The sequence below is a fragment of the Cavia porcellus genome, unplaced genomic scaffold, assembly GCF_034190915.1.
Source record: "Cavia porcellus strain 051 isolate PalLab524CR breed Dunkin Hartley unplaced genomic scaffold, mCavPor4.1 scaffold_6, whole genome shotgun sequence".
NCBI classification, from domain to species: Eukaryota; Metazoa; Chordata; class Mammalia; order Rodentia; family Caviidae; genus Cavia; species Cavia porcellus.
The window spans coordinates 24,076,730-24,101,339 of NW_026947489.1; the positions used below are offsets into that span (position 1 = coordinate 24,076,730).

Genomic DNA, 24,610 nt, shown 5'->3' on the forward strand with positions numbered 1-24,610 from the left:
AGCTCTGTTTAATTTTAAAATTTTCATTCCATTTTTAGTAAAGAAATTTAAGTTTTCTCCCTTGTACGGTAATACTTTATAATCATATATATATATATATATATGATTATATATATAATACAAGCTTCAGAGTGATATCACAACTTCACAACCTTTAAGGCTTGTTAGATTTGAAATCCAAAGCAAAGGTCACCTATTTCCAACTTATCCTGGGTAGCATTAATTTATCTTTTGCATATTCATGGTTTTATCTTGTAATCATTTTTTTGAGATTTTTGCATCATTTGTTAAAATTTTTATTCTGTAAGAAATGATCATGAAGGAAAAAAATGATTATTGAATTCTTTTAAGAACTAATGAGGATGAAGTAACAATGTAATACCTGCTGATGTACCACCTCCCCGCTTAGGAAGTAAAACACTATCAATGCAGGGACTCTTTTGTCTTCCTCTTGTCCCCAACAGTTATGTCTTTCTCAAATTTTGAGTTTATCGTTTCATTCCTTTTTTATACTTTTCCTACAGATTCCTAAGCAATGTATGTATCTTGAGGGTACTTTTTAAATTTAAATAAGTGAAATCATACCATGAGCATGATGAAACTTGCTCTTTTGGTCAACATTGTTAGCAAGATTCATCCATGTTGTTAAATGCATTTAATTCATTTATTTGCACTTTTATATAATATTCTGTTATATAAAGCCATCTAAACTTATTTTTTCTTCTGTTGGTCATTTAGTTGTTTTTAGTTTCTTTTTACAAAGTGTTTTATACATGCTCTTGTGCTTTAATTTCTTTAAGGTCTACATCCAGGAATGAGTAAATGAGTCATCTGTCCTCAACTTTGCTTGCTGTTACAAAAATTATTATGCAAACTTGTGATACCATTTATAGTCTAAACAAAAAAAATGAAGTGTTCTCAATTTACTGCATTATCTTTAGTACTTGATATTATCAGGCCTTTCCATGCTTGCCATTTTCAGAGTTGTAAAGGCATCTTTTTGGTGTTCTGTATCCCTGGATACTGGTGAGGTGCCATCTTTTTGCATCTACAGGCATTTGAGTTTCTGTTTCTGTTAATTACTGGTTCATACCTTTTGGCTACTAGAACATTTTATTATTGTTTTGCTAGTTCTTGTCTTCTTGTTGGTACATAGCACTGATACATTCTGTGTATGAACCCTTTGCTGGTTCATATATCTTTATTCAGTGTTTTGCCTGTGTTTTTACCTTTCATGGTGAACACAAATTTGAATTTTACTATAATTGCTTTCTGGACAGTAAACTCTTGGAGAACAGGGATTCTTAGTCCCTTTTGGGCAGAGCTGTGTCCCATGCTCCTGGTGGATGGTGCATGGCAGATGCCCAGAATCATGTGTTGAAGGGATGGATGGATGGATGGGTGCTCATGTTATTTTTCAAAGCTTGCCTTTTTGTGTGTCTTTCATGAACAATCCTTTGTTACCTTGATGGCACACAGATTTCCTCTTAATTTTATACAGTGGACCCCTGAGTTATGACTGGCCTGACATACAAACAACTTGGGTTATGACTGGAATTTTAGTTTTAACTTATGACCAAATCTTGAGTTATGACCTAAATGCTGGCCACTTATGCTTCCAGATGGGCTTGGATATGGGTTTAACCCTTAAAAAGTTCTGAAAGGAACATTACAGTATTCTTTCCTGTATGGGGTTAATAGAGAAATCCTGGGCCAATGTCTCCCTAAGAATACTGAGATCTGCTTGTGTCCTGGAGAGACTTTGAAGTCTGTGTAAAGGAGCCTGAGCCTTCAATTGACAACCTGAGTTACAGCCAGCCCTTGGGAATGAATTGAGCTCTTAATTCAAGGGTTCACTGTATTTTATTCTAAATATTTAGCCTTACTTATTTTTTTTACCTAAAGAAAATTCGTTCTGTATCCTGTACATTTCTGTGAAAAAGAAATACATGTTTTGTTTTTTTTAAACAGGCTTTGCCACTTCTTAGGTATCAGGTGGTCTTCTTTGTGTCCAGAATCTCAGGGTTTTCTTTGCTTTAATAAAATGGGGTGACATTAATTACTGTGCAGAGTTGATGTGACATTAATTTCCATGAACTATGCCATGCATCCAGCATGTGTCTGGTGCATTGTAAGCACTCAGTAATGTGGCTGTTTCTTGCTTTTCTTTGATCTTCACTGTGGAGCACAGTGAGAGGCGGGGTGTAAACTCCTTTTCTCCGTGACACCCCCATGTCTGTGTGGAAAGACCCCATCACAGGCTCTTTCCAGCCCCTTTCTGGCAGCGAGCTTGCCCTCCCTCCTCCTTCCCCTTGGCCTGGCCTCTTCTCCACAGCCTGGGTTTCTGCCCTCAGCTGAGTAGCAGAGGCCTCTCTTTTACAACCTGTCACAGACCTCTGAGTAGATGCAGGCTAGCCTTGGAGCAGCCACACCATTTTGCTTCTAAAACACTTAAGGGCACTTTTCATTAGAACAGAGCAGACCAGTTTCCTCACAGGGAGGTTTGTAGTTCATTTGCATTTCGTTTACTCTAAATACAGCCAGCCCCATTGGACAGTTCTTACTGTGGGCTCCAACTTGGCTAGAGGGCTTTGAGGAAAACAGATTTGTAGAAACTGCTGTACAATATCTAAGTATGAGATTTAGAGTTATTCTGTCTGGATTGCAGCTGCAAAATACAGAAGCAATGGAAGAAGTTTCATGCCTTAGATTACACACAAATTATTTAGAACATCTGTGCTGTTTTCTGGTTTACTCTTCCAGAATCAATGGTTTCGCTTTTACCTGCATTGTAAGGTAGCTGCATAACTTGCTGTGGCATGTCTTGCAGTCCTTCCCACGAAGTTCCTGGTCATTCTCCTTTGAGGTCATAAGTGATGTGAGTGGAACCTCATCTTAGTGCATGAGATCTTGATTATCCTATTGGAAGCCCATTTTGCTGTCAGCTGCTTGGTCTTGAACTCAAGACCACATTATGGTGAGCAAAATGTTGCAGATACCTGCTGTGCTAGCTCAGTGGGGTTCCCTCTCCCCAGAACTTCCAGGAAACTGAGGCCCACTCCAGGATCCTCAATAATTCTATTCCACTGAAATGCAATGCATGCTGCATATGTGCCAGGACATTTTCTCATAACTATGCTTAGGTGAGTTCAAACACAGGTGAAAATTAATTGAAGTAACATACTTAGTTTTACCCAATTTGTCCAAATAGCTTTCAACATGTATCATCATAAAAATTCTAAATGAAGTATTTTACATCACTTGTTTTCATGCTGTTTTTGAAATGAAGTGTTTATTTTTAACTTTCAGCCCACCTCATGCAGATGGGGCACAGTTTGAACACTTGTAGCTATGTGTGCACAGAGGGGCTCATAGGGTACAATGGGGCTCAGCAGGACTTCTTGGGGAAAGGTGGGATTGGGGTTCACCCCATCTTTTCCTCCTTCAATTACACCAACACTGGATACTCTTGTTCTCCCCTTGAAAAGATGACCAACACAGATTTTAACCTCCCAGTGGCTTAGAACCCTCCAATCCTCTTTTAGCACATTGATAAGATGCTTAGGATGTAACTATGCTTATGACAATTAATCTTCACATATACATAACTTCACAGATTGTTTTAAAATATCTGCCAGGTATTAGATTTGAGACTGCGTATGTAAAGGAACATACATCTGAGTCCAGCAGCCTGAATGAAGGATGCCAGTGGTGTCCAGCAAGGATGACTTCCAGCCTGGGCTAGAAGGGGACAGGAAGTCTGAAACAATCATGAACAACAGCAAAGTTTCCACTGTAGCCCAAGAAGCTTTCTTAAGATAAAATTAAAGTTAGCACTTCAATGTAAAAGTTCATTGAATGAGTTGAAGGAAATCCAGGAAATGATACCTGACATTGTAGAAAACCTCAAAGAGTGAACTGTGAGAAAAACCGAGAGATACAGAGAACAGATTTCAGAGACCTGCAGTTCAAACCCTAGGAACAGGACCAGGGAGTGAAGAGGCAAATATGTAACAATCATTTGTAGAAAGTTGCTTTAAATAGAGATCAGACTTGGTTATGGTCAGGGTTGGTAAGAACAGATACATACAGAGACATATACATTTCCTGGTAAAATTTCTAACTTCTCAGGATGAGGATTAAGAGAATTCTAAAACTGTCATATTACATGATTAAAAATACCCAGTTTTCAGCATAACTTTCTGAGATACATCAAGAAACAAACAAGTGTGGCTCTTGCATAGGGAAAAAAAGCAGTTTATAGAAACTGATTTTTAGGATGCGTGACAAATTCCACGAAATTGGCTATTAAAAATATATTTTAAAACTCTAGATGAAAGAAAAAATAACTTACAAAGAGAAAACAATCATATTGATAACAGACTTCTCTTTCACAATTCTTGACTTCAGAACATTTGGAATTATATAGTTTTTTTTAACTTTTACATTTTTTTATTCATATGGAATCGATTTTGGTGCATTGATGAAGGAGAGATCTGTATTTGGTCATTTTTCCTCTGTATTTACCTGCTATGCTGAATAATTTATTGAATAATCTGTCACTTACCCTTTGATGTGAAAGGCTTTATCGAGTTTAGTATAAACATGCATATATATATATACATATATATTCAGGTCTGATTTAAAACTGATGTTATTCTATATACACACATACCCAAGAGATTTAGCATGTTTTTTAAAGGAAGATGGCCATTTGCATTTGTGCAGTCCTTAGCTTCTACAACTAAACATGGGGTGGCTCAGGAATCTCAAATGAGGAACACCTATGTCCCCACCACCGCGGGGCCCATGACATGGACATTACCAATCCTCCTAGCGCATCTTGGGTGTCCTTTTCTTATTGCAGCCACCTCCAGACTTAGAAGTAAGCACAGCGAGAGGGGGATGATGTATTACCCTGTTCTTATCTTTATAGTTTAGCCTCATGAGTGCATTTCCCTAAAGAATACATTATTTGGTATTATCTGGGTTTGGATTGTATACAAATGAAATCATACTGTATCTGTTCTGCTCAGTGTTGCAGTTCTAAATTTCATTTCTGTTGACATGTGAAGCTGAGTTCATTCATTTTTACTGCTCTGTTGTGTCCCAAGGTACAAAAACAAAACAAGGTATTGAGCCATTCTGCGATTGTTGGTTTTCTTTTGTATAGTGTGAGATTTACTTTATTTATATTTTATTTGAGGAGTATGTATTCATTTTAAGAGTGAGATGTTATTATTCTTGCCTGGCTATGTTATCAAGATTATACTATGCTCACAGATTGAATATTTGGATGTTCCTTTCTTTTTACTATTCTTTAAGAGTTTTTCAAAGATTGAAATTATTTGTGAAGGGAGTGTCCTTTAGTTTAGCTGTTTTCTTCCTGGGAAGAATGTTAACTACACATTCCATTTCTTTAATAGTTAAAAGATCATTAATATTTTCCTTTCTTCCCTTTTTCCTCCCTTCCTTCCTTTTCTTCATCTCAGTTATGATTATTTATGTATTTTCTCTAGAACTTTTCCACTTCTCCCAATATTTCAAAGAGTTTTCAAATAGTTTTTCATGCTTTCCATTCGGGGTGTTTGTTGATTTGCTTCCCCACCTTGGCACCGTGACATCTCTCCTGGAACGTTTCGGTGGCCGAGGTGGCCCAGGGTTCCCATCCCACTCACCCAGCCACCCAGCTTCCATGAGGATCCCTTCACCTCTCTTCCTGACACCTCTCCAGGGCTCCAGAAAACTCTGCACAGCCTCTGCGACCTGCCAGCCAGCCTCTAGCCAGCCCCAGCCGTGTTTGTCCTTGCCTTGCACAGCTGCTACCAAGCAAGAGAACCGTGAGAGCAGGAACGGCCAGGATGGGCTGATGGGGGCTGGCGTTTCTGACCTCTGGTTTTCAAGGCTGATTACTTTCTGATGCACTCTTATTTTCCAGGAAACACAGTGATTTTGGCAAAAGTAGCACTTCAGTAATTTAAAAAATACATACAATAAAGAAACAGAATTCCCACACTGATACTTTCTTGCCTGGTTTTACTTCTGGCTGGGGACTCGGGGGCTCCTCTGGCTCCTGGGCTAGGCAGGTGAAGAAGAAGACTGGCCACAGGAAGGGCGGCCTGCAGCCACACAGCCCTTCTCCAGCCTCGAGGCTCCCAGCTGTAAGTTTTGCACCTTTGGCAACTCAAGCATCTGTCACCAGTTAGAGCAGGTGTCCGGTGTCTGCCTAGGGTATGAATGTGATTTTCCATGTATCTGGTACCACTGGTAACAGTGTTTATTCAGGATTTAAATCCAACTGACATCTTCATGTCAAATAAATATGGAACTGTATGACGGTATTGTAAACACTCCAGAAAATTATTTATAATTCTATATATCATTAAGAAATTAAAATTTTACTGCAAACTATGCTGTTTTTGATCTGTAAACCTGTGTCATGTCCAATGCACTGCTTGGATCCAGTATTACAGCCTGCATTCTTCCTTTTTTAAACAACAGAAAGTACGTTCATAACAATTTCTAATGCTGATTTATAGCTTCAGTGTGGCTGTGTCACCACTGCAGGACAGGGGCTGGTGTTTGCACCACCTACTGCTTCCTTCTGAAGTCCTTTATGCTTTATGCTGGGCCCCAAGGTGTTTTGCAGGTCATGGAAATTGGAGAGATGTCATTTTATATACATGCAACAATGACACCCTGAGTCTCAAGCACTGTCTTCCTATCATCTTGCTTATTTAAGAATTGTGAAAAGAATAAGCATTCAAATAGCATATTTGGCAGTTCCTCTGACGAATCCACACTGAATACTTCCTGCCCTGGGAAAACAAATCGGCTTATGATGAATATAAATGTTTTTGGAGTGTGTGCAAACAGTATACTTCGGTCTTTTTCTTCTATGGGAAGGCTTCACTTGAAAGCCTGTATGATTCCAGCCACACAGAAGGGATATTTCCTGAAAGAAATGAATCTGTGGGAGTGAGAAAGACCGTGAATAAACACGAACATGTCCCTGATGGGTTCTGGACTTTGTCAGGTCGGGTGGTGTCTCATTGCCAAATGGGGAAGAGCAGTAACACTTTTTTTTTTTTTTTTTTTTTTGCTACTGAATTAGTGCAAATTCCAACACAAGTACTAAGCACATATTTGTGTCATCCTCAGTAATGAGCACACAGGCTGGCAACAAAGGACACACCATGGCCGCATAACCAACCAGTTGTGGGCAGAGGAATGTGCACTGCACACGCACGTGTACATTGTGCTTGTGTTGTGAGGGTGTGGACAGTGGCAGGCTGGGGCCACTGTGCAGGATGGGATGGCAGAAGCCACCTCGGGCCTGGACATGGGATTGCTGGGAAGCAGGTGACTCAACTTAGCCAGTTTGGCTGCAGGGACAGGCTGCAGCAGGCAGAGATGCACAGACCAAGAGGGAAGAGTCCCCATTACTGCAGGGGAGACAGACTTCTTAGCCCTATCAGCCCATCCAGTTCCTAGAGGATGTAGACATGTTGGAACGTCCAGTCAAATGGCAGGATGCTCCTGTCCAGCTTAGAAAATCAGACAAGAAAGTGATTCCCCAGGGAACCTTGACCTGCCTTGGCCACCTCAGCCTCTCTGTTGAAAACTGCAGTTTGTAACCTGTCTCCTGGCACTTCCAGTGTCCCTTTCCCATGACTTAATGTGCAATTACTTCTCTATCATGTTCATTTTTGCTTCCTCTAATTCAAATCTGAGTGCCTTGAGAAAGGTGATTCTTGTCTTTGTCTTTTCTGTTGATGGCTGAATTCACAGTGTCAAAAATATTGCTGGGTGCACAGTAGGTATTTAATAAATGTGTATTGACTGAATAGGACCTGTGAGCCCCCAAATTACTTGGATGCTCCATTGCTTTTGGGTTTCCCTACCCCCATCATTTGAGTAAAATAAAACACTTATTTATATTTCACCTAAGAGGCCAAAATGCCTTTTCTCTGAGAGAGATAAAGATGAGTGTTAGTGGTGGGAAAATACATATTCCACTTTAGGATCAAAGTGCAGATTCCAGTGCCCAGACAGCTGGAGAGAGCGTTCTCCTAACACAGAGCTCCTTTAAGGGAAAGGAAGGAATTCTTGGAAGAGATGACAAGGACCAGAGCTCACTGCATCTGGCCAGCACCTTCCAAACAGTCCTTGTACACAGCAGCTTCTCTCCCCACCATTGTCCTCATCCCTCTGATGAAATGTCACTTCCTTCAGTTCTGAATGCTGTTGTTACAACAGGTGTTTGGACCAGGATAGGGAGCAGGAGAAGGAGGTGTGATGCAGGGTTACAGGGAGTTGGGATCCGAAGGGTTTTTCTTAGCAACACAGCCCTGTTCACGGAATATGGTGTCCTGCCTCTTCCAGAGATATTTTAAGGTGGATATATTTCTATGTGACATTTTTCTCATTGCAACTGTTCCTGATGGATTGGTCACTTACATCAAGGTCTTCAAAAATGGACTTAGGTTTTTGGGAGGTGCTTCCCTGGCCACTGTGCTGGACTTCTCCCAGACACAGGGCTCAGCAGGGTACTCTAAAACTCACTGTCAGAAGGAAGCTAGGCAAATCATAGGCACAGGGGCTACCCCGTAGGTGGAAACTGCTTTGGACTACTCAGCTCTGCTGAGCTCTTGGAGAATCTCACTTCCTCCACCAGAATCTTGTGTCTTTGTCTTGTCTGAGCTGCTGCAGACTCAAAGCCCCTGACCTAGTATTTATAGAGTCTCCAGTAACCAACTTAGGAACATCTGGACAGAGGACTGTAACCAGGTAGTCACCATCAGCCTGAAATTGGGGAAAGTACCTGGGACAGCACTGTCCTTGTGTTTCCAGAGGCGATAAGGATGCCTTGCTTTTGTGCTGATGCAATGTGGGGACAGAGTTGTGCATGTTCAGAAGATGGAGTTGGGTCTCAAGATAGTCCTGGCAGGCTGGAGTGGGGGCCAGATGGAGAGCAGTTGCTAACAGCTGGGCATCAGCTGGTCAGATTTTGAGTTTAGGCTGCAGCCACACAGGCTCCCAGTGGCATCTGAGAAGGACCGAGGGGCCTGCACTGAGTGTGGTAGGTGTTGAGGCCAGTGGTGTGATCCATCAGCATCCCACTGCGAGGTTCAGAGGAGTCAGGTCGGAGTCATACTGTGTTTGTCTTAACTGCCCACTACTTAGCTTTCAAGGCACATCGAATGGCTTCTCCATTACTGAAAGACCAATTCCTGTGTTCCTCCTCATTGCATCATTCTGAGATAAAAATAAACCCAAGTGATTTTTCCTACTTTCTACTTTTCACTCAATGCAACACTTCTGACACCAAGTGCCTAGGGTATCTCCCTTCTCCCCATCTAGCTCTTTAAGGGGAGCCATGCAGTTCTGAAACTACCTGGAAACAGGCGGCTCCCAAACTCAGATGCCAATGACAAGTGATATCTCCTACTGCTTGTGGCCCATGGACCTTCTAATCCAGGGTCCTGCTGCCCCCACCTGGACCTTCATTGTTTTGCCTGGATGGCTCATAGAACTCAGGGAAACACTTTATTGTGTCTGCCAGGTTATTCACAAAGATCACAATAAAGGGTATAGATGAGCAAACAGATGAAGGGACACAAAGGGCGAGGCCTGGAAAGTCCCAAGGGCAGGAATTAGGGCGAACCCCCTCCCCAGCACCCAGATGTGTTCACCAAACTAAAACTAGTGCTTTTGAGACTTTGTGGTGTTTGATTGCCTAGGTGTGATGACATCATGGACCCTTGGTATCAACTCAGCCTTCTGTTGTTCCCTCCCTAGAAGTTGGGAGATGAGACTGAAAGGGGAAAGTCCATCTGGTTGGTCCTAAGAAGTCCTCTTCCTACCCAAGAGTTACATTCAAACAAATGATACTCCTGTCACTCAGAAAATGGCAAAGGTCTGTGAGCTCTGTGCCAGGAACCTGGGCCAAAGACCAAATGTCAGAGCAAAAAATTCCCCAAACAGTCCTATCAGAGATGCTCACTTGTACACACACACGTGTGTGTGTGTGTGTGTGTGTGTGTGTGTGTGTGTGTGTGTGTGTGTATGTGTGTGTGGTGCTGGCAACTGAGCCTAGCTAGGGCTTCAAGCATGCTAGACAGATGCACCACCCCCGTCCACTACCAGAGGTTTAGCAGCTGTGTCAGAAACTGTGGTCAGAGACCTCATGTATTTTTATTACATTACAATTTTATAATCAATCAAACCTGGTCTGGAAGTTATTCTTGATTCTCTATAAGGTATGGACTGAAGCCTAGAATACAAAAATGTTGTCCTTGAAGCACCATCCCACATTGATGTCCTCCTGCCAAACTCAGAGCTTCCTGTGGGAGTAGTGGGAGAGACACAGCTGTATCCCCAGGCCTCAAATTCAGGGTCCCCAAGGTGCTGTCTGGATTCCTCCTGCCCCTTCCCCAGTGACTGAGCAGCTGTGTGCAATGGTTGTGGGGCTGACGTGTTTGGCAGCTTTGCTCCCAGACCCTGGCTTGGTGCCATGGGAAGATCACACACTTCCTATGTGGCCTTCTTCTCCTGATTTCTCTCTGTCTCTTGCTATATAAGGGCTCTGACCTCTTTGGTCACCCACCCGTAAACAGACCCATGTCTCTGAGACATCATGATAGTTAGGAAGCCCCTCCCTTTTGAATGGAAATGTCAAAGACATCTTCTGAATCCTGCATGCTTGTTTTTTGAAGCCATGCACAGACTAGGCATTTCTCCTAACAGATGGACAGATTGTTCTAACAATCCTATCCACTGACAAGGGAGGAGATTGGAATGGAGAACTTTCCCTGGAGAGCTGGAACTCTGTGTGTCCCTACTCTGATGACTTGACCTCCTGGGTCTCAGCTTCTTCATTCGGAAAGGAAGATGAGCGGCACCTACCTCCTTAGTTGAGGACCAGGTGGCAAATGCTGACTCACAGCAGATCTCCAGGATGTGAAATTCTTTTTCCCATCTTTCTCTTCAAAGGATCTGTGCTGGATCTGATTTCTCACTGTTGGAGGTGGCGCTGCAGGAGAGATTCCTGCCTCAGAGAAGTGGGGACCAGGCTGTCTGCAGAGTCTGATTCTGCAGTTCGATGTTTGGCTTTCCGAGATCTCCCTCTGCTTGAACATTAGAATCTCAGCATGTGTATGTGTGTCTCTGTGTCTTTGTGCATGTATACACTTGTGTGCAAAGGAAAGGATGGGAGTCATGGAGGAGGGAGAAAGGGAAGATGCACCTCAGTTGTCAAAGGCATCTCAGTTGGAGAGCAGTGTACTGCTTCAGATTAGTTTGGTCCATCTACTGGCTACATTCTGACACAGCCCTGTCACTTTTGGAGAGAGTGAGCATCCCATCATTGAAGGTTTTCAAGTAGTGGCTGCAGGGCATCTGGCAGCATTCTAAGGAATACAGGCTGGATTCAACAACCAAGAAGGTTCTTCTTGGCGCTAGAATTTCATAATCATGGATGCCACTGTACAGCTTTACAAGATTTAAGACAGCCAGAGTGGCACATGGTGACCTCACAGTATCCCCATGGGGTCGGAGGTGAAGACTTGTATTGCACCTGGGCTGTATCCTCATCTCCTGAATGAGTGAAAACTACTCCACTCATTGTCATTTCGCTAATAAGAGTAAGGATTTTATTAGCAAGAGGTGGCTGTAAAATCACTGTCCATCCATATGGAGTGTGATGTGGGTATAGTGAGAATCTGGGGGAACGGAAGTCCTTATGCCTGGCTTGGGTGGTGCCACCTAGTCTTTCACACCTCACCTCCCACACGTCAGGCACTGTGCCAGGCACCTGCTGTGGGTTGCAGCTCTGTGGAGACAGTCTGTAGACAGAAATGTCCTCCAAGGGGCAGTGTCAAAATGGGCCTGGGAGGAGAGAGAAGCCTGGGATAGGTACATGTGATCATTTTACCAATCTGAATGTAAGCCAAAGGGGAACAGATTCATTAGAGTTGAAATGTTTGTAGTTGTTTTTAATCCTACAGTGACAATATATACTTAACCTGCTTACTGAGAAGGGCTGTGCCATTACAAGGAGGCTCCAAAAGACCTTCTCTGTGCCCATCTTAGGATGTGCCCATCTTGCCCAGAAGGTGGCCTTGAAAGAAGGATAGCTCAGCAGTGAGAGATGGTGGGAGCATGATAGGGACCCAGGGGCCATCTTAGGAGTAAGAATCCATGGGGCACAGTGGCAGGGGCTAGGGAGTAAGCAAGGGGAAGTGGAGGCCCAAACGTGGGGTCAGCAAAGCAGCATGACTGATGTGGACCAACATGGCCAAGAGTCTCCCTGTTGTAGAAGCTGGATCTCCACATGTGTCCTGGACCCATTCCTCTCCCTTCTAGGGCTTTCTTTCTTGAGCTGTGCTGCTAGCTCCCTTGTCTCCTCTCACTCAGTGGATTGTTCCAGTGATCAAATAAATCACTCTAGCATCTTCTGTCTCTGAACATCCATTTGTCCTTCCATGTGGCCCCTGCTGTGCCCCAGGCCCTCCCCCTCCCCACCCCTTCAGACCTAGTACAATCTTCTCTGCTGCTGCCTGGCAACTGCAGTGACTTCCTTGCCCCACACTGAATGGGCAAGTGCCTCCAGACTCATCTTCCCCACCTCCTCAGCAGCATTAAGACAGCTGACTGCTCTCTTGGATGCCAAATTCCTCCCTGACTCATTTAAAAATATTCTACACTAGTTGATCATTTTAAATCTCTTTTGCTTGATTCTTTTCTTCCCTCATTTTCAAATGGTGGAATCATTAGTGTTTGCAGTACTAGGGATTGAACCAGGGCCATTGGACAGAGCTATAACCCCAGCCCTTTTTATTTTTTATTTTCAGATAGGGTCATGCTAAATTGCACAGGATGAGCCTGAACTCAAGATCCTCCTCTCTTTCAGCCTCCCAGAATGCTGGGAGTACCAGGTGTACCTCTTGCCTGGCTTCAAATGGTGGCATTATTGAGGGTGCTAGGCAAGGCTCTCTTGTCTGTCAAACTCTTTCTCTAGGGAGGGCTTTCGTCATAATGGCTGTAACTATATAGAAATGTAAGTGCTGACTTCCATATCTTTGTCTCTAGCCTCCCTGGGTCCAGACTTGTACACCAAACAGTCAGTTGAAGCTCTCCAAGTGAATCTCCCTTCTCAAGCAGAGCTACTAACTCTGCCCTTCCCAACAAATCTGTTCTTCCCCCATGGTTGCTCATTCCTTGTGTTCCTTTAAAGCTCACTGCTCAAGATAAAAAGCCAGCTTGCTTTGGAGAGGGCAAATGGAAGAAAGAGACGGTGACTCTCCTGCTTTTGATTTCTTCTTTTCACCTCTCCAGCCAGTCTGTTGGTTTTACTTCCTCCCTCTCCTCCTTTTCCAGTGGGGTGACCACCGTGTTGTTTAAATGCTCCGCTGTGGCCCACCTTCCTCTTGCTGTGGCCCACAAGCCTTTCCATGCCTTGGGCCCTTCTTTTTCCTTATCTTCATTGCATCTTACTGTCCACCCTGAACCCAGCCGTGCTGATCCTCCTTGTATTCTTCAAACCCTGGACCTCATCACCACATTAGGGCTCTTGGATTTCACCCTGGGCTTTTTGCCAACCTGATTCTTTCTTATGCTCTAGCTCTTAGCTCCAGCCTTACCTTCTCAGGTGCCCTTGTTGAAAATCAGGCAGCTTTTGCACAGTATTGTTTGGGTGTCACCTGCTTATGTATTTATTTTTGTAGCATTTAAAATTTTAATTTTACTGCTTATATATATCATTATTTGTTCTACTGTGTATCTTTTCCACTTGAGTGTAAGTTCCATAAAAAAGGAACCTAATCATTCTTGTGCCTCGTTCTATCTAAGCCCTTAGAATGATGTCAGGTATATGGTACATGCTCAATAAGTATGCCTTGAATGCATGGTCAAAGTAATATAGGCATCATATTAGAAGGCTCCATATATTCAGGAAGCTCTTCTAAGCTGGCAGTCCTCTACTACTTCCAGACTTTGATAGATGGATCTGTTTCCCTGTGCATGATGGCTAACAGGTTCTAGCCCTGGTTTAGGCTTGGGTGATTTTTGTTGTCTTTTGGGGTGGTCTATATATTTTAAAGTTTCTATAATGAACATATATTTCTGTTGTATTATGGAGAAAATTGTTTTCCAGTTCTTTACAAGTAATAATAATAAAGAAAAAGGGAGGAAGCAAAGAAAAAAATTATAAAAGTGGTGGATTTGCAACAACAAAACTTAAGCAGGCTAACTACTGTGTGGGTGACTTGAAAGGTTGAGGAGCAGAAGGAAGGACAGAGAGTGGAGAGGAAGGCAGGTGTCAGGGAATAATACCACCACTGCTGGTGTGAGATGGACCAGTGTGGGCCTCACCTAACAGTGCCCCACATAGGTGCTCAACGTGCCTGACCTTGGTCATTGTCAGCATCTAGTCTGTAGACTTTCTTAAAATGACATTGGTCATTGTCAGCATCTAGCCTGTAGTGTATAGACTTCCTTAAAATGTCCTTTTTGGACCCTGCCACTTAGGGGTTTCTTCCTGGAGGCTTGCTTGTGACTGAGTGATCTTGTCTTTTAGAGTGCAACAGAGAAGTCACCTGGAGCCTACTTTCTTCCTGAGTTTGCACTGTCTCCTCAGGGAAGTTTCCTTGAAGATACAACAGGGGAGCAGTTCCTCACATATCGCTATGATGACCAGGTAAGAACACTGTAGAAGGACTTACCTTTGGCTTTGTCATATGCCAGGGGCAAGATACAGTATCTTAAAAACACCTCTGTGTTGGTTACTTTTTCTTATTGCTGGAACAAAATACCTGGCACCCCAAATTAAAGGAAGAAACATTGATTTAGTTCACAGTTTGTGGAGGTTTCAGTTCATGTTCAACTGGGTCCAAAGCAGAATGATATGGCAGAGGGCAACATTTCATGGCAGCAGAACACAGAAAAAGCAGCAAGAGCAAAAAGAGAGGAGCATGTAAAGAAGACTCTTTCACACCCTTAGATTGTGTGTAGGTTACCCTAAGGTAAGTACAGCACTCACACATATAATCCCAGTGTTGGACTGTGAATCCCTCACAAATTCTACAAGCCCATCCTCATAGCTGCATGAGGCTTCGAGGGGACCTCCAGAGACAAGCCATAACACCTTCTAAATTAACTGTGTTTTCCTCAGTGCAGTGCTCACGCAGCAGACCCTTGACACTCTCAAGGGATCCCAAAGCCCCTGGACAGCTCATGCTTGCACACAACTTCCTACACCATATGCAGCTTTGGTTTTTGTTGGAGTATTTGCTTAAGAATCACTTATTTTTCTTATTTCTATGTCAGAAATATCTGATGGATTCATTCATTTTAGTAATCACTGTCCTGAGTATTTTATGCTGAAATTATCCAGAAGTTCTTGTTCTGATTCAGGATCACTTCCTGCCTTCTGTGTCTTTACTTCAGTTTTTTTTTTTTTTATTTTTTCAGCTTTACCAGCACTTTTCTTTTCCAAGCCTATTTTCCAGAAAGTAACAAAGTGTGTATGGCTTGCATGTATGTGCATGTGCATACGTCTGTGTGTTTAAATCATTTCATGAAGGTTAACCAGAAAATAAGGCCTGGGCTTGGCTGATGCCTTAGCAGCATTTAAGATTATACACGCCTTTGAGATTACTTACAACTCATTGAAACAGAGCATGTTCAGCTATGCCAAATTCAGAGGTTTCTAGCTAGGGAGCCTGAATTCCTGAGGCACTGCATCGGACCAGGATAGGGTTTAAGCCCACGTGGGCCTTTGATCGATCCAGCAGATCTTGGCACATACAGGCCCAAGTGGAGACCAGGAGCTGGGCATGATTACCTTGTCATGGCCCACGACAGTGTGGAAGGAGATGGCCCAGCAATTGAGGCCAGCTGTGCTGTCCTCAGCTGTGTAGTCCAAGGCCAGCACATTCTGGTTTGATTTGGAGAAGGCCTAGTTGGGGGCAGATGACAGCATTCATAAGAGCAGCTCTGAGCAGCCAAGTCTGCCAACCCCGGGGAAAAGGGGAAATGTGACTGAGGCAAAAGGGACCAACTCTGGGGCTGGCTGGAGGAACAGATATGGGAAAGGAGGTGGGAAGAGAACTAGAGTCCTGCAGAGCACAAAGGCTGGAGACTGGGGCAAGGGTCAGTAAAGGTGTCGCTACCTGGGATGGAGTCCTTGCTCAGAAGGGGGCACTTCATTTTACCTGTTATCTCAGTCACTTTCCTCATCAATGAGACACCTGACATCCACAACTTAGAGGAGGACAGTTTATTTTGGCTCATGTTTACTGTTCACAACTGGCCAGCCCAGGGAAGAAATAGCTCTGGCAGAAATGGCATGGGAAAGGGGAAGAGCAAGAGGCAGAATAAAGACCTGCTCAGGACCTACAGGCCAGAAAGCAGAGAGAGACAACAGGAGCCTGACCGGGAGACACACCCTTCAGGCCATGCCTCCAGGGACCTCCTCTTCTCACCAAACCCCATCGTGTACCAAATCAGCCATTTTGACCCCATGGTCCAATTGCTTTACAAAAGACCCCATCTTGAGTGTGTGAGACCTTGCTGTACATCTTGGATAAAGCGTAACACCTGTCTTAGCAGGTTTATCTCTGCATCTAAGGTTGGGTGAGGGGCAGAGCTGTGATCTAGCAGATGAGACCATTTTTTAAGTCAAAAAAATTTCAATATCCAGTCATTTTTTTCAAGTGACTTCAGAAATGACTGCATACATAGTTACCTGCGTAGATGTAGGGTGAATAATAATTTGGTATTTGCATAAGAGCACAGGCATTTGTGCCCACTTGCTAATAAAATCTAAAATATTAAGATGCTTTCTCTGCAAAAGATTTTTTTAGACCACCTAAAATTTATGATGTGTTTTAATGAAAAAATCCGTGATCCAACAGGTTTCATAGGAGACCTTAAGAGAAATGAATTGAGAAAACCAGAAAAGATAAAAGAGAGTCTGGAAAAATATTGAGCTATGTATTTTAAAATTAGAGTGGTTAATGCCTTCTGTAGGTTTACAGGTACATTATATTTACTATAATAACAATAAAAGGCTAAAAAAAAAGAGGGAAACAGGAACCCTCAGTTCTTTTCTAATACAGATCTTTAAAGTGTGTGGTGTGCTGTGGGAATTTCACCCAAGGACATGTTCCAGAAAGCTCTAGTGATGGACACATGAAACCATTCAGGGTCTTCCACTGTGAGCTTCTTTTGTGGAAAAGGAACAGAGACTAAAGACAGCAAGCTAATAAAGTCACCTTCCCCCTCAGTCAATGGCAGAGAAAATAGGCCCTTCTGCTCAACGAAGTGTGTTTCCTGAAGGAACCTCAGGATGGGCCAGAGACTGTTTCCAGCTCCCAAGGCTCAACTCTCCTCCCTGTGCCTAACATGCAGGTGGCCCTGTCATGTCAGGGAGGTTCTTGGGCACAGAGGAAAAGATACAACCAATCAAATTTATCAAAACATTTTAAGAAGGCCCTTTGGTAGTATATGAGAAACATCTAGATGAATTAAAAGCCAAGTCCTTCGCATTTGAATCCCGGTTCTGCCATGTTCTTTGCTGTTTGACTTTGGGAAAGTTACTTTCCTCCCCTGCATCTCTGGGCCCTCAGATGTGAAGCAGAGATGAGGATGCCAACACCCCTTGTGGGAGTGTTCTGAGGACTTAACAGAGATAATTCCCAGAGGTCTCCTTGCACAGCATTGTATAAACATTTAACTACTGTTACTACTAATATTATTTGCAAACATCTCATTTTGAGAATCTCAGATAAGCCTATGCTAAAGGAAAGAAAGGAGTATGTTTTCCATGTACATTAGGGGACCCTACACAATATTTTAAATTAACTTTTATTGAGTTTCTAACACACATGCAGTAAAATGTATACATAGCTAAAGCACAAAACTTGATGAATTTTAAAATATTTCTACATCTCCATAACCACTGCCCAAGTCAAGAAATCAAGTACTGCCTCCTGTTGCTGTTGTAGGTTGGTTTTTGTCTGCTTTTTATTTTTAATTTTACATAAATGGAATCACCCAGCACGTACCCGCTTTTGTCTGGCTTCTCTCACACATCATTATGTCTGAGAGACTCAATCAGTCTTGGATCCAGCATAATATAGGATGTAAAGTCTAGCAGCCAGTTGTGCTCGTCGGAACAAATTGTCTAATACTGGAACACACTGCGGCAGGCCGGGGCAGGCAGAGCTGCTCCTGCCCGGAAATTCCCAGACCCAGACCGTCAGAGGAGCTGGCAGGGCGGTCGCAGAGGTTCAGTGCCTGGTCGGGTGGTGGAGGGCGCTGTTTTCCAGGGTATCCTTTGTTTTACAGAGCAGGAAGTCTGCGCAGGGTCTGCTGCATGCGCTTCCGGGACAGCACCCTTCTGTGCTGGTCTGCAGCCTGGATGCTCACCTGCAGTCTCTGTCTACGCATGCGCCTGAACTGCTGTCTGCCTGTGCAGTGGCCTAAAGCCAGACTTGACAACCTGCGTATGCAGTGAGGCTGAGATCTGGTTTCTAACACTGTTTGTGCAGACATGGGTTCACTCAGGTCTTCCTCCCCGTTAAATACTCATTTGATAAAATGGGAAGCAGGTGCAAGTTGGGGAGATGTCAGCTTTCTTGGACAACCCTTGTAGGACTTTAAGTATTTTATACTGGGCATATTTTCATGAAGACCTTCAGGTCAGTCTTCAAATGGCTTCTGGATTAGGTGCCTGGAAAACTAATAACCCAGAGGCGGGTAAAGCACAGCTGAGATGTAGGCTGTGTTTAATGAGACACATAAAAGCCACACTGTGGATCATTCAGGGAGCCGAAGCAGCTTCTAGTGAAGCCAGCTGGGGAGCAGTGTGACTTAGTGCAAACAGGACTAGTCAGGCAGGGCAGCCCTCCTCCCGTCACTAATTAGCTTGTAATTTAGCAGTTATTTGACATCTTTGGACCTCAGATTCTTGAGCTGTTTTGAAAAACAAGTGACTGTGTTTCATGATCAGTACTCCTTCCATTCCAAAACTGCCTTTTCTACAAATAGAGTATTCCACATTGCAGAGTGTTAATTGGATCATGCTGATGGTCCAGGCCCTCTTGCCAGCAACACAGTGAACTATTACTTAGAGAATTATAGAATTTTACAACTGGTGCAGACTTTGGCCCAAGCACTCCATTTTACAAGTCAAAAGGACAGAGGCTTTGTGCAAATGACTTACTCAAGGTCATCCAGATGGTTATTCGAAAAATTGAGACCACTACAGTCCCAACCCTGGCTCTCCAACTCTAGGATAAACCTGGCTGCTGCTCTCAGAAGAATTACCTAGAAAATCCTATCTTTTTCAAAAAGTCTTGATTCCATTCATGATCTACAGAGCTTTAGGGCCCTTATTACCCCACAGAGAGTGATTTAATGTTTGTGGATATGCTTTTTAGGCTCATTCTCAGCTCCTTCAGGAAAGTGGAATTAGCTATGCTAATAGCATCTTATAAGCACATCATTCCTCCTCAGTTTTCAATAGAAATCACAAATTTTTCAATGTAAGCAGAACATGTTCATTGCAATTAAAAGTGTTGCCTTCCCATTGGGAAGTATGTGTGCAGGTAAATGTCCTAGCACTTGAGTAGTGAGAAAGTATTAGTTAGGGTCAGCTGACTAAGAAGGCGGAAGCTAAAAGAGTTATTAGCCAACCAGGCTTCAGAGAGGATTCTTTAGTCATTCTTCATAGAGGTTCTGGAGTCTTGGCTCACTGAAGACCTGCTCAAAGGCAAGTAGCTGAATGTTGGCTGGTCCTATGAAGCAGTATCTCAATTCTGCACTTTGTTGTTTGTCCTGTCCCTGACTAAGGCAGTATATGAAGAGTGGCACTATCACCGTCTGCCTAAGTCTCTTTGTGGAAAGGAAGGTGATGCCATCTTTGTCTATCTTTGATTTATTTCAGCTCACCGAGGACTTAAGTGTGGAGCTCATAGTGGACCTTCATTTCCACATCTGTGACGGGGTTAGTGCTTCTCAGCAAGGCATCATTTAGTTTTAAAGTTAGGGTACTTTTGGCACAAGTGTTTCTTCCTTCTTTCTTTCCTTCCCTCCATCCCTTCTTCCTTTGCCCCTCCTTCCTTTCCTTTGTTCTCTCTTTCTCAGCATGTGTTATATGTAGGGAAATGTGGGCAGAATGCCATCCAGACTCGGTAGATCTGTCAGAATGGTTTTCCTCCTCATTGGCAGCCACAGGGTAATGAAGGAGGAGCAACACAAGCTTGGAAATGTGCCTCATTCTGTGGTCCTTGAGTTGTCTTTGTGTGTGTTTGTATCTTGGTGGGATGTTGATCTTGCCATGTGCAAACCATGAGGCACCAGGAGGAGGAAGAATAACATGAGTTCCGTGCATGTGTGGTGGAGCTGGGTGTTTAATGGGTTCTGGTTTTCCAAGAATTAACTTGGGACAAAGCCCACTTGAGTCAGTACAGAACCATTTATAAGAATACCTTCTTGACTCCACGTTGGAGGGGTTGGACAGATATCTAGAGCCCATCATCCCTTCTCCCCTATAAACTCTTCTCTCTTCCATAGATTCCAGGGAAGCATCCTTGACTAATTTAGGATTTTGTCTCTTCCTGGCCATGTTTGAGTGGAGTTGAGATTTTTACTAGATTTAAAATGCTTTTTTCATATTTTGATTTACCCTTGCTGTCAGTGATCACTAATTTTCAAGTTCATACTGCCCCTGCCCTGGGGAGTGAACCCAGGGCCTTCTCACTCAGCTATAACCCTAGATCCTTTTTAAATTGTCCAGGCTGTGATCAAACTTGCAATCCTCCTACCTTAGGCTCTCAAAGTGCTGCAGTTACAGGTATGTGCTACCATGACCAGCTTCTCTCACTCATTTTAACCTTTAAATTTAACTTGTGATATTTCTTTCAGCCACCCCCACCTTCAACAGACATTTTAATATTTGAGAATTTCAATTACTTTCTTGAAGTCATATCCAGATTCTGATGTACCTAATTCTGTATTGGTGCAAACTGTGCTTCTAAAATCCTACGGCAGGACAACTTCATCGACTTTTCTTTTGAATGTCGCCGAATGCCTATTTATATGATGTCTTGTTTCAAAAATGCCTAGCCGGTTTATGGTTTTTTATATTTCCGTTGTTAGGGAGGTGGACGACTGGATGTGTGGTCCTGACAGGCATCTGGGATCGTGGCATATCAGAGTTGAAGGAGTGTAGGGTTCTGGTTTTTCAGGTGAGGAATCTGAGCACCAAAGAGGGAACAGAATCTTGTCCAAGATCAAACAGCCAAGCAGTAGCAATGCCAAGTGCCTGTTCTTTGCCCTTAAGTTCAGTTAAGACATTTTTACATCTAATCTGTGGGCAGGAAAAGTATGAGAGAAATGCTTGAATGAATTTTTAAAACTAGTAATAATAATAATGTATTAATAATGAAGTCTTTGTGTAGCCTTATTCCTGAACTTCTTTTAAATGTCTTTTTTTTTTCTTGTGCTATTATGCCAGACCTAATTTTCCTTTTCCCTATTTAACTATTGATTTATGCATTCTTTCTAAGGAGAAGAAATCCGTTTGCTGTGAGTACATCCTTCTCAGAGTAACTTCTTCCGAACTTTTCATGAATATCCTGGCCCGGAGCTTCCTTGTGGTTAAACTGTTGGCAGGCTTCAGAAATATCACTTGAGGCTTTCAAATTATTTATGTAATAGTTTTTAGCTTGGAAAGTATATACCAACTTCTGGAATTCCTGTTGAAGATGGACATAGCCCTTTGGCCTACAGAGTTTGGTCATTTTCTTCACCCATCAGAGTGAACCACATATGTGTTCTCCATGTGGGGGGCTTGCTGTGTTGTTGCTGGCCTGCATGTGCCATGGTTTAAAGCAGAAAGCTATTTGAGTTTGCATAGCTCATTCCTTTGTTAGTGAGTAATCTGGTAGGATGTAGTTATGCTCCTAAAATGCTCCCAAGGTTTAGTGATCTGATAGCAAGCGAGCTCATGGAAGGCAGGAACTGTTAACTGGAATAATGTAAACACACACATACGCTGAAAACTCAATGGTTCATGCTGTTCTGGTTGACTTTGGGGCAGACAAGTTCTTATTTTCATTATCCTTGAGCTTTTCATAAACTATTTCTCAAGAGTAAAAGAGGTTCAAGATCTAGCTCTTAAACTATGTTCTCTTTTAATGCTGTCTTTCTAGACTCATTTTTGGGCTATTGGTGGTTTTGTATGAAATCACTACTCAGTACTCACCATTTAACCCATATGGTAACAGTGATTTTTAAAAATCTAATCCCCACTAAAAATCTCATACTGCAGTCAACAATAGCAGGAGACAGATCTTGTCCAGACAGAACCCTTGCTGCTTGTCTTCAGATCATCTTGATATAGGGGAGCAAATCTCCCAACCTAGTGGATGTCTGATAGGTGTTCGTGTTCTCTAAAATTAAGGAATGAATTTTAGGAACAATGGAGGTCAAGAGCAGAATATGTTTATTAAGAGAAAGAAAGCTTCTGTCTGAGAGAGAGAGACAGAAGGGGTCCCAAGTGGTTGTCAAGGACCCTGCCTTTTCTAGGGATTTTATAGAGCAAAACCCCAAGGTGAGGCAGATCCAAGGTGGAAAAAATGGGAACTCCTAAGGTGGGCATGAGGTTGGACAGAACTATGGCCAACCAATAAGACTGATTGCTCAGGTACAATTGACTAAATCAGGGATAGATAGGGAAGTAAGTCACATAACAAGAGGTCATGCATTCCTGTAGCAGGTTGGAAAGGTGACTTCCTCAGGGTGATAGAGACCTATTTAGAATATCAATCCCTGATGTTTACCCTTAGGAAGTATGTTGGGTACATTTGATTTATCTTTTGTCTTGAAGTCTGGCCCACAGTGGAGGTGTTTTTCTCCCTCACAGTTGTAAGATATGTCATCTTTTGCACTGGCTTCTTGGAGGGACTAGCTTTGGCTGACTGCCTATAATATTTCTGCCTAACTCAGTTGCCTATAAAGTCTCACAGCAGCCCAAAATAAGCCTTGGGAGATGGCATTAAGAAACTCCTCTGTGATCAGGCCAGGCCTACCCAGAGATTTCCAAAGCATTCAGATACTTTGGGACTGCATCATTTTGAGCAATGCATATTTATATGCATAATCCCCAGAGGAAAGGCAGCAAACGGACTCTTCTGCTCTCCATAGTCCCTCTTTTCAAACACCCCATTGTGCCTCATGCTGATTTCTCCTGTTGTGCCCTTTAATACTTAATCCCCAGTAGCACTTTTCATTGTCCTCTTATGCTCTACAAAACCCTGTGTCCCGATTTTCATGACACCCTCTGAGGCTGTGCATGCCTCACAGTGCAGCATCATGCAGCTAGGGTGGGAGACTGACCTTCTCTAAGTTCTTGTTGCTACTCCTGGCTAGTCTTCTCCTCTCCTCTTAATGCCCCTGCCCTGGGGAGGGGGTCATGGCATCCATCTAGATCACTGAGCTGAGCCTTCTCTAAAAACTTTATACCTCAGTCATATTCGCCCTTTCCTCCAAAGTCCAGCTGTGGTCCTGAGGATATGCAGTAACTGTAGACAATCCACACTTCCTTCTGTCCTCCTTGTGTCTGGAACTCTCTAGCTCCAGTGACTTTCCCCCATCTTCCACTTGAGCCACCTGTTGCAAGAGTCCAGTTTGAAACTTATCATTCCTCAAACTACTCTGCCTTGGGGGTATTAAATTCCTGTAGCCTCCTCCAACCTGAGCTCTCTCTCCTTACTTCCCTGTGATCACTTCTGCTACATGCATGCTTTTTGACCTCAAAGAGATACCCAGTTCTTTTTCCCCTCGGTTTCCCTGGGGGTCCAGCCACCTTCCAGACTCTCTAGGTCTACCACCCACATGGGATCTCCCTTCTGCATTGCCCTCCTTTCATAGGCAAAGTTTTCCTGGGGACCAGCCTTGTGGAGCCCTGTGGCTAGATCTGAACAATATTGTGGTTTTCTCTCTCCGATACTCAGATAATTCTCTGGGCTGGTCTGAAGAACCAACCATGAAATGGAGCCTCATGTGGTAGGGGCATCCTCAATATTATGATTGTCTGCAGTTCTTTATTTTGACTGCTCTCATTACCCCCTCGTATTAAATAATTTCTCCATTGCTGAATGCATATCTCTCATAAATGAATGCCAGCCTCATATTCTGTTGTGGTCTGTGCTCAGCCTGTGTATAATAGTGTCAGCTATCTTGCGAAGATGCATGGCTTTGGATGAGAAACTGAACTTTCAGGCTGACTGTGAGTATAGAAGGTAATGGCAGGTGGAGGGCTGGATGGAAGCACCTTATGTCTTTCTCTTGCCCAGGCATGAAGCAGAGGTCCACAGAGGTAAATAACAGAGATGAGATGATTTGCTGGCCAAGCAAGAGAGAATTGTGTCAGGCAAGAAAAGACTTCCCTGCCTCTCTCCAGGCTGAACTTGGAAGGGCTAGACATAGAAGCAATAATGGAATTTATTCCCTGTCACAAGGGATTTGAGACATTATGTTTTGATTGGCTTATTTGGAGTTTGGAAATGTTTCCTTGTGCTTGGCCAATGCTGGCCTGCAT

General features: G+C 43.2%; 1 protein-coding gene across 6 annotated transcripts in view; it reads left to right on the top strand.

Annotated features, from left to right (window-relative positions):
- The window catches only part of Adamtsl3 (ADAMTS like 3), a 321,817-nt gene that overhangs the window by 29,709 nt on the left and 267,498 nt on the right, over positions 1-24,610 (top strand). For all 6 annotated transcript variants that reach the window (XM_013158894.2, XM_013158893.2, XM_013158895.2 and 3 more), the window contains exon 3: positions 14,579-14,698. In XM_013158894.2, the coding sequence (XP_013014348.1) occupies positions 14,579-14,698 (120 nt within the window). The remainder of the gene's footprint in view (positions 1-14,578; positions 14,699-24,610) is intronic.